Source organism: Anarhichas minor, unplaced genomic scaffold (assembly GCF_050575085.1).
Source record: "Anarhichas minor isolate MPS153535 unplaced genomic scaffold, ASM5057508v1 ptg000025l, whole genome shotgun sequence".
NCBI lineage: Eukaryota > Metazoa > Chordata > Actinopteri > Perciformes > Anarhichadidae > Anarhichas > Anarhichas minor.
The window spans coordinates 7,495,887-7,506,917 of record NW_027466471.1 but is presented as its reverse complement, the minus strand read 5'-3'; the positions used below and the strand labels follow the sequence as shown (position 1 = coordinate 7,506,917).

At 42.5% G+C, this 11,031-nt stretch overlaps 1 protein-coding gene across 1 annotated transcript; it reads right to left on the bottom strand.

The window, feature by feature from the left end:
- Positions 1 to 6,748: 6,748 nt before the first annotated feature.
- On the bottom strand, positions 6,749 to 10,087 carry selenop (selenoprotein P). The gene is made up of 5 exons (XM_076098971.1): positions 9,954 to 10,087; positions 9,281 to 9,501; positions 8,742 to 8,954; positions 8,528 to 8,645; positions 6,749 to 8,417 (listed from the first exon to the last, which is right to left on the bottom strand). Exons 2-5 carry the CDS (start codon positions 9,481 to 9,483, stop codon positions 7,818 to 7,820), a joined length of 1,134 nt encoding a protein of 377 aa, XP_075955086.1. The 5' UTR covers positions 9,484 to 9,501; positions 9,954 to 10,087; the 3' UTR covers positions 6,749 to 7,817.
- Positions 10,088 to 11,031: the final 944 nt, after the last annotated feature.

Here is an 11,031-nt window from a genome sequence, read left to right as displayed (position 1 = left end):
CCTTGGGGGGGGGGGGGGGGGTATTTAATGAAGGAAATCGCTAACTGAAGTAGAAGCAAAGGTGACGAATAAAAGGGAAATTTCACCATAAACGTATTTATGTAATGCATTGAATAATACAGACTGATTATACACGTCCCAGCATGGAATTACTCGTTCCATTTTTATTCTGACATGCATAACGAGAACACGTCACTTTACAGCGCTGGATAGTCATTCTTTAAGAGGATTTGTTCATATTCATTCGCAGTTGGGAGCCGCTCAGCGCGCGCAAACAGCGCTGCAGTACACCGTGCACCAACAAGTGCCTTGCTCGAGGGCACATTGATATAGTTATTTAGCAGAAGGGAAGGGACACAGACACACCTGTTGTTGCATTTCATCCTGCGATAGCAGCAACCTCTACAACCAGCAGCCACTCGTAGTGACTTGACTGAAACCTCAATGAGCGCGCTCTCTCTCCCTGGGAGTTGTATTCTTCTCATGTTGCATTGCTATTGCTGGGACAGCAAGTTGAAAGACTGTGAAAGTATGTAATAGCTGGAGTAAGCTAACATTTTATACGTATTATCTGCCGAGTACGCGGCTTAACAACTTATGCCTATTGATAGTGTTATTAGCTTGCCATTGATGTGTGCTATGGCGTGCTTACGTAATTAGGATTTGTACATTTATGCATTATTGTACTATGTGTAGGTGAACTGATGTGAAGCCTCTACTAAACTAAAAACCTGCACATGCACCAACACAGCTTACACACACGCTACATAAAAACGTTTGCCTTAATTGTTATTTAATTTTGCATCCCTGACATGGTCGTAAACAGGATGAGCTGAATTTTGTCAAAGGCAGCCGCTGCATGGGTGAAAGGCAGCTAAACCCTAATTTGCTCATTTCCGATCACGCTCGTAAAACTGACCACAATTTCCAAAAACACAAATGTCGATCAGGGCTGGTGATGACAGACTTTGAGTTCCACGTTCTGGATTGATTGAGCGACAAATACATAGATAAATAGTTCGTATTTTTTTGCCAGAAAACCTGTAAGATGTGTGTAATTATGTATCGATTACTTTGCCCCCCCCCCCCCCCATACTTTTCTTCGAACAACTAAAAACTTGGGCAGAATCTGTTGCTTAATCAATTATTTAGTCACATTAGATTGTGGCGCAAGCTGCCCTTTGTTCATTGACAATGCAAGCACTTTTTATAATAGCCTGTGTAGGTGAGTTGTTAGCAGGAGCGACTCCTTTTGTCAAGGTTCTCCTCACCGTAAAGACTTCAACAATATGCCGACAACAAACGCAGCAGCACAGCATATTGTACACAACAAGCTATCAAACCTTCTGCTAATAGAGGTCGCCCAATTGTTTTGTGATGGAACAAAAATGGTGAATTCCCATTCCAGCGAGTCTATGAGTGAGTTGGAAGGATTGTTATTGAATAATGTCAAGGCAGCCTCCAAATGAGCACATCACATTGCAACAAAACATAATTCACGGCGCAAAAGGAAACGTGTTCTGCCTTTGAGTCGTGTCGCCCGGGATTCATCCTTGAAATAGGCACGCGAAGCAGATAGAATAGAGTCTTTTGTATCGGAGAATCCCATAATGAAGAGAGAAGAAGGAGCCATTAAATGACTTTAAAAAAAAAAAAAAATATATATATATATATATATATATATATATATATATATATATATATATATATATATATATATATATATATATATATAAACTGTGAACGTTAAAGAAATGTGCCATTTCTCTCTTTCTGTCCCTGTGTCTGTTCTGTTGTCGCTGCCTTGTGTTGAGGACACCAGCAAAACAATGCTGTTGCAGAAATGTCTTAATATATTCACTAGTGCTGTAAAATTACAAGTATATATATATATATATATATATATATATGAATATGATATTATTGTTACTAATCCCAATATATTGCTGCTCGGTATCACCGTGTCGTCTGAGAGTTTGGTGATAAAAACCTGCAAATTGGATGATGCTGATATCTGAGAATGGTCTGCTGCCTGGGAGAAATGGGAAGGTATGATTTAGTTCAGTTATCTGTTTGATTATCAGTAGCAACAGCAGGACAGTTTTGCCCCAAAGTCAAGATGTAATACAGTCCACCCTAAAGACGCTCATCCAATTTTCAGTATTGGCTCCGATCCAGAGATCGCAAGGCTCTCCGTGGACATGAAGAAGGATCCGATAATGTTTAAAAATAAAGAAATAAGCACTGCTAATGTGCGGTTTCAGTTGTACCGTGGCGATTGTGAATGTGTGCAAAGTGGAATATACAATCATGACATTGAGGAGAAATTTGTACAAAGAAGTGAAAGTTAAATCACTGAAAGGTTTTTGTTAAGGGTAACCGCGAGGAAGATAAATCAGGATTATTATTTTTTTCGAGCTTAACTGTACAGGCGTTTACTACATTGTGTCTGCCAGTACGCAATGGGCTCTTTCTTAACCTAGTGTAGAAGTTTGCATCTGTTATTTCAAGCTTCTAAATGTTAGACACTTTAGAGCAAGCACTTTGTACACAAACACACACACACATATATAGATATATGATGTTAAAAATGGTATTCAGATTGAGTATTTTGGACTGAATCAAGTCTATGACCTGTTGTTTTAAAACAGCATTATCTTGTTGTTTTTTAGTCTGCACAATAATCAGACAATGAGGACCCTTGGATAAGCTTTGTGTCCGACAGAGTTAATGGGACATATGTTACACTACCAGATTGATTGAATGATGTACTGTAATGGAGTATTTAATGTTTGTTACGATCTATGGATACATAGAGCGGATAGATACAGTATTTTATGAAGTCGTATCAAAATATAGGCAGAGGGGAATGGTTACATGGTAAAGTTACACCCTTGCCGGACTTTGTGATTTCAGCATTTCATTAATATCAAAGTGCATTTGAAGGGGCTACAGTGTTTTATTTTGGCCTCCAAACTTCTTTTGTTTTTGTTTTTTTGCTTCAGTTCAAGGTTGGTTTTTGTCACTCTGAGAGCGCCTGGAAGTAATCTTGAGTGCTGGAATTTGTGCTGGTTGTAACTCTTTATTATGGAGCGTTCGGCCAGACATTTTTCAGGTTGTTGGCGAAGTAGTTTAATTCTTGACTTTGAGTGCAGCGGGCTGGCATTTTTATGACACTGTTCAGTGGCTCCTCTCTGTGTTCCTACCCATGTGTTATTTATTGGTCTGCTTAGAGCCCTTGGATCACCCCACCACCTCATCTGACCACAGCGAGTGGGGCAGCGTGAGTAATGTGTGCACCGTCATCCAGGCTCGTAAAACTGGAACTATTCTCCTTCTCAGAGTTTGGAAACAGCTGCATTGCGGTGTGGGAAACCTCAACACCATAATTTATCCGCTCGCTTCATTAATTGCCCCATATTTTCAGACCCCGTTGACCTTGGAGCCACTGCCCTTGCGGTTAAGCTCGAGGCCGAGAACTGTGTTGATCTTTGATGATTTATATTCACTATTGTTACCCGTTGAGCCTCTCTGGTGTTGTATGTGTGAGCTTTCAACAAGTTACGCAATAAATGTATATACAGCATCTTAATCCTCTTGTGCATGGTATTTTATTTGTCATCAGTTGTACTCAAAATAAATGAAAGCAAACATTTGAACTGGTGTGTTTTAAATTGTTCATCGTGCTTATCTCACAAGTGCTTAATCGGTACATACTTTCATGACTTTGCATCATTGTTTTCTGTTTTCATTTAATTCACTTTTTTAAAAATAACAAAAAATGTACTTATAAATTGGGGTCCTGGGAGATCCCAGTCTAAAGCACCCAATCCTGTCTATGCAGTTTTAGATAGATGGAACTATTTATTGAATTCATGTTTGCCATGGGTCCTAGTTTACAGTATCACTCTCTATAAAGGGGGGTTCGGGCACTCTGTCAGTTGTTTCGAAGGAGACGGACACAGATTTTCTCATGTGCTCTATTTTCATTTTAGACTGCAAATTGTGAAGTTTTTTTCATTTATTATTTCCTATTGGGCCAGGATGGTTCTATTGTGATTTTAAATCTCTTTTCCAACGGGGTCCTTCTCAGGACGGCAGCATGAAAGATTCACACAAGCACATAAAAGCACGAATATTACACTTAAAACAAAACCGCTAAAAAATATGTATGTTTTTAAAAACACACTTAAAACAAACGCATCATCAAGTTGGCAGTGTAATTCAATACTAAGACAAGTACAGTTAGAAGTTAAAAAGTTTAAATTGCCTGTTATAGAAATAAACTGTGACCTTTCTAAAAGAATCACCTGTTTCTTTCTGCTTACATTAATTAAATAACTAATAATGTTTTGAGAAGAGAAAAGCTAACACTTTGCTATGATGGTTGTTCCTTACTGTAGTTTATTCTTGGGTTCCCCAGTCGGTAGTCCTTGTATGTTAGATAGGCAGTAGGATGAGGGCTAAATTGGACCCAGTATTTGACTAAACCAATAATCTAGTGTTAGTGTTGCAGAAGTAAATGAGACCAATTAGACCTCACTGGGTGATCCAGATCATGTTACTTATAGTGATTTAGAACATAATTCTGTCGTGGAATTCATTTGAAATGTAACTCGTGGAACAAAAGACCTCCTTAACTCACTGCCAACTGTGTCAGTGAGAGTACACGAGCAGCATACGGCACAGTTAAAGTAACCTCAGATCAGCACTCCATGACAGAAAAGAAAAGGATGTTGATCAAGGAGATGTACAGCCCACTGCGGTCTGAGAGCTCCAATGCAAATAGAGCTGTGTGTGTCTGAAAGAATTGTGGGCATCTGTGACGCTTGCAGGATGGAAAGCGCGTACTTGTTTGTGAGCAACACAAGGGCACTTTGTGTGTGCGTGTGAACGAGTTCACAAGTGTGTGTGTGTGTGATTCTCCTTCCTCGCTGGCGGAGTAAGTGGAGAGGAAGCGGCTGCAGAAGCCGCCGTGCATCGGGGGGAAAGCATATCGGACAATTAAGCCAGAGGCTGTGTATTGCTCTGTGTGGGGCTGATTGAATCAGAGAGACAGCCACTCACAGCTCTTCGTCTCAGGACATTGCAGGTAATTACCCATAAGTCACTGTTCCCCTGTATTGGATCTTCAGCCCAATTACGCCCACAGAGGCAGTCCACCAAGGCCTCATTTATTTCCTCCGGTTGCCTGTTGACCTTTTCAGACGCACAGTCAGACAGGCAATTCAGATTCATTACACCGAGGAGAGGGTGTTGCACCCTGTAGTCTTGAAGACAGTTTCGCAGATTTTCACCTGTAAGTTGATGTAATTATATAAGATTTACTACATAAAAATGCGCAAAAGTTGTCTCTTGATGATGGCATATTCAATAACACTTGCATGTATACAATCACAATCACTCTGTACCACATTAACAAACGAAATATCTTACTTTAGATAGATTAAAAACTGTTTACTACAGTCTGTTGACAGTATTATCAATACAAGAAAAGAGATATACTAAGTGTATCATCAATCTATAATGTGTTAATGGATATATGTCACAAACCAGCTAAATGAGGAACCACAATATGTAAAACCACAGCTGACCAAACAGGACGGTTACTTTTTTTCGGTTTAGATTAGTTTAACTTAAGTGAAGTTTCATCACCTATAGATAACGTGACCTACATGTTTGTTCATTTGCAAAGAAGGAAACAAGACAAAGACGGCTAACGTGCATGATCCTTAAAAATGCAAGAGTAATTCAAGAGTGTGGTGAGCAGGTTTAAGAGGACGAGCTCCATCAGTAAACTGTTGAGAGTGTGGTGGGTGGTTTATAGTGTGGGTCTTCATCGCCATCTGCTGAAATCTGGAGGAAAAGTTGAAGGGAACCAATTATATAAATATCTAATATATATTTTTAGTGAAAACAGTTTTATCCACCAAACAGCATTGGTGACGTAAAGACTTAAGATCTGTCTACTGGTCTTAAACAGCATGCTGGAGACTCTTATGGAGCTTATGAAGCTTATGAAGTATTGTGGGTAATATGATCCCTCTGCTTTGTTCAAGTCACATGCGTCCAACTCCTCAGGCACGTGCACGATAGTTGACAGATATTGCCAAGAGTCACTCCCCCCCCCCAGACCCAATGATTCTTCTCACACAGCAAATTTGAAAGTCAGTATGCTTAAATAAAGACATTCACGGTCAGTTTATGTGTTTTAGCTTTAAGAGGAGAAACCCTAGCTGGATTAGGTAACATTAGATATCACCTTAAAACTTCCCCAGTTGATTACTTACAATCAAGCCGATTATTGTTTGTATTACACGTTATCAGAAATGTTATTTTTGACTCTGCAAATGATGCATTATCTCATTTAATATGTGCTAATTTGGATACATTTCTGGACACATAATGATACCAGTTTCAAAATGATTGTTTCATTTTGTTGACAAAAGTTTTTACAGAGGGAATTTTGGATGTCACCTTTTATCAATCCCTAAATAAGTCTATAGGAATAAAATGTTCTATTAATCAATATCTAATGCTCTTTTGGTGAACCTAGTATAATTCCACTAACACAAAATAGACGGAATAGTAAAATAAACACCTTAATGCTTATTTTGGTTGTTTTCTTGCACTAGTCTGAAGGAAAATGAGGCAAAATAACCCCAAATCTTAAAATTGACAAGTGCACGAAAAAGCAATGTGTTTGCCTGTTGTGTCGCCCCTTAACAAGAACTCACAAACTCAAAAAGTAACTCAACCATCTTTATTCAACACTCAGTTTCCATGTTTGACAGCCTTCTCACAACACAGTTCTCTGTGCAAGCATCAGGTTTTCAGGGTGACTTTTAATCTTCCCGCTGAAACCATCATTGAGTACAGAGTGTATTCCAACATTGCTTCACTCTCATTTTCCCTCTGCCCTTTTCCAAACAATAGAGTCTTGTATTTTTTTTCCCCTTGCAAAGGAATGCTAAGCACTCAGCATTCAAAATGTACATGTTTGTGGGTAAAGAAACGCCTGATATATGTTTAAGCTTGCAGGCTCTAAGAACGACACGAAAAATAAGCATACAGACGAACACATCAGCGGTATAAACTTTTAAAGGCTTGCTTTTAAATGTTGTAAGGACTGTTTTCCCAGTAACGGACCAGTACTTTTAAGGTTTTCCCCAACAAAAAAATGTGGTATTGACTGCAACCTTCTTTAAGGTCAATCTGATGTCATTTGGTTTTGTTTTTGCAGATTCAATACGTATTTTTTCTTCTTCTTCTGTTTCCTCAAATAATCTCCTGTACTTCCCTTTGAAATGTTTAACGTGTTTATCGTGTTCCTGAACCACCCTCTCCTCTCTCTCCAGCCTGACCTCATACAGACGCCACTAGAGCGTAGTTTCCGCGCCTGGCTTCATAAAGGACGGAGAGAGCTAAATGGAGGGGGCCCATTCGTGAACACGACAACCACGTGCACGCCTGAGAAAGGATGAGGGCGACCCGCTGACACACACACGTGGAGAACAGGTGAAACACGGCATACGTTCTTTAAGGCACGATCTAATTATTTGCGTGCCTGTCGCCAAATGAGTTAACGAGCTGCCAAATCGTTGGCATTATTTAATCTTTATCAATGTGATGTTGGACTCGTGTTCATCTATCCCACGTGCATGCTGTCAGGGGTCGCCCTGCCCTCCCCCAGGGGTGATACTAGTTGGCATAAAAGAGCGCTTGGCCCCGGTGTTTCTGGATGGTCTTAACAAGAGGCTGAAATCAGAGTCAGCCTACAGCTGCTCTCATCCTCAGCTCGCACCGGCGGGTCAGGCTCATTGAGCTGGCTGAGGCTGCTGTCAGTCAGCGGGGGGCGAGCGTCACTGTCAGGTCTCCCTGACACTATTGGTTGCGTCGCCAGTCAGTCCGTGTCACTGTCAGGAGGCGGGCAGCGCCTCGTCACAGTGTCACAGGCCGAGCGGCTGCTCGCTCCCCGCGTCGCCAAACAGCCTGCGTCAGTGTCAGCATCAGCTGGCCTTGGGAGAGGCTTCGTTGTCGGAGCCTGCTGTCCACTGTCAGCTGTGCTTTGACTTGCAGCTGGCCTTCTCTTGCACTCAGGGCATCACAGGGGCCCCGGGGGCCTCCTGTGCTATCTGCATCTGGCCTAAATCGAAGTGATGTTGCCCTTGTGATAGCCCGGCATCTCGCTCGTGCCCCTGGTGTCTTACACCTTGCTGGCCAGCGCCATTGTGGTCTCCATGACCACGGTGGTGATCATGGCCCCGGGGTTGAACACCGTGATTATCCCCATGGTGGCCATGACCATGGTGATGGTGACCACGCCCAGTGTCTTCCTCTACAGCTGGGGGAGCGTCAGGCTGTGCATCAGGCTGTGCGACTGCTTTCTCTGCGCACTCCTCTGGTGTCTCAGTGCTCTGTGGGGGGGGGATAAAGTGTTTGAGCTTATTTTTGAATAAACATATTATCTGAGGACTCATGCTCGTTGAAATGAATGTATATTCTTGCAGTCATGTGTGGTTTGTACCTCGTGCGCGCAGTCCCCACATGTGCGTTTGCAGTAGGCATCTTTGATCGCGCCCTCCACATAGCCTTGCCCAATGATGGAGTAGGGAAGGGAGATGTGGTGGGTGAGACGGCCACACCTGATGAAAAAGGGATAGAAAAACAGGGTGAGGAACTTGGAGGGGAAAAAAATGAAAGCAGTTGCTCTGGATTTCGAACCACCGCGGGCAACAAACCTGTCATAAACGAGAAAGTCATCCTTCCCTCCGCTCAGTGCCTGCCAGACATCAGGCTGCTGCTCGTCCTGTTTGTAGAGGGTGATGTTCACAGACAGTCTCTGTGCCAGCATGGTGTGGAGGCGCAGTGCTGACTCCCCCTGCTGGTTAACGACCATGTAGGACACGTCCTTCAGACCCTGACCCTCCACCGTTTGGCGCAGGCCGTCCATTCTGCTCAGATGAGGGGGGGGAACAAATAATTAAAAAACAGTTGCCCAACGACAAAGCTGCTGATAAAGCTTCCCTGGTTAGTTTGCTTCACAAACAAGCATGAGCTTCTTTAAAGGGGAACTTTGTTGCATAAGAAGGACATGTTTGAGCCTGCCGCACCTCGCTGCCAACTTTGGCAAACCTTGCAGAACGGGCCATAAAATGAATGTCATGCTTTGCAGCCGATTTTTGGGGCTCCTGTGGTGATGCCATGCTGAGTCATGTTTGCTCTTGAAAGACAGAAGTGCATTAATAAGAGTTGAGGTGGGGCGGACGCTGGCACACACCTGGAAGCCTGCACCAAGCAGAACAATCAGCTGGCCTGTAAAAGGGCCACCACCGTCACCTGGCCCATCGTGCCCTTCATCGGCTCCACCTCTCCTATCCTCCAGGACGGAGGCAGCTGACATCGAGGCCCGCCCCCGACGCTCTCCGCACCGCCCCCGTGGAGCAGGCAGAGAGTGACGAGCAGGCTGAGGCACGCCCACATTCTCGTTGTGCCTCCTCACTGGGGGAGAGAAAAGTTAGGGAAGGGGTGAGAGTGGAGGAAAAGGGAGGGGAGCACATCAGAGATTGGTCAACCTCAGGCAGAAGTGATAGAATTATACAAAAGGTCAGAGAAGGGTTACAATTTTACCAATTTTAACATTCCACAAATCCTTCTAAAACTGAAATATAGCTATAGAAGACTGTGCAACTCGTAGAGTGACCAAAGCAGTTTATTTGAGGTTCCCAAATCATGTTGCTGCTGTACAAATGTAAGCTTGTGCATACACAGTGTGCATACATAAAGAAACAGCACAGAGTTGAACAGCCAGCCTGCTTGAGTGCTGAAAGCACAAAGTAATAATGTTCCGCAGTGTGTTGCCACATGCAAGACAGGCAGAAATACATGTCGCTTTCTGGGGTTTTACTGCATTTTAGGCAACTCGATGAACTGCAAATAATTCTGTCACTTACCCTTTTGGTTAAAAAGTTTCCCTCTCTCTGCTCAGCTCTGCGTCACTGCAGCTCCTTGAACAAAAACAAGTCTCCTCCTCCACCACTCCCCCCTTTTATACTCTGCCTGTTGTTTTTCTATTTGGGTGTAGGACAAAGTTCAGCCCCAGCTGTATGCTGATACCCACACTTTTCTCAAGTAAAAAAAGAAGTCTTATGGTGCTTGCATGAATTCCCCTTGTTGACAGGATTCAAACTCGTAGCAACTGGCATTTTGACAAATTCCTTCAGGAGAAGGAGAAACAGTTGCCTCTTCATTGCGGCCGGTCAAGATATATTTCAGCCCCGGAGATAGTGCATGCCTTTGCCTTTCAAATCAAGTTGAATGCTTTTACATTGTGTATATGATAGAGGTGAATTATGAGTCCCCAAGAACATGGAAGAACATTGTGCAATTCTGTTTTTCACTTTCAGCGCAGAGAGGGGAAGTGAAAAAGGACAAAGGGTGGGACTCTGGTCCGTCTCCAGCATGTTTTTGCAGAGTTCACACAAACACAGCAAGAAAATGTGCACAAGTGACATTATCGAAGGATAAAGTATCCTGCAGTTTAATACACAAAGACAGTTAAAGTAGGAAAATATGAACAGAGTTTTTTATATGGGAGATCAAGTAAGCAAATGATATATAGTTAGAGGCAGGCCCAACATAAAAAAAAAGTACAATTAGTTAGAACAGAGGAAATCGGGTAAAGTGAGATTATGAACTTTATATTGGAGAAATTTAGAGGGGACGAAGAAACAAAAAACATCCTTTACAATCCGGCTTCACATTCTGAAGCTAAGCTTCAGGCACATTACTATTTATTCTGGAGACACATTTTGATTCTTCCTAGGAACTTGTGTCCCTGATTTAGGTGAGGGGGCAATTATTGCGTAACAAAGCGTCAAAGTCTAACCAGGCAGCTGAGATTGTCTGTCTGCAGAGTAAATATAGGCCAAACAGTTTGAGGCGGTGTGAGGACTGTTATAAGAATAACTAGGCCATTAGTGACATTGTAGTCAAGCAAAGAATAAAATGCGTGTGATTATATCTGAAACT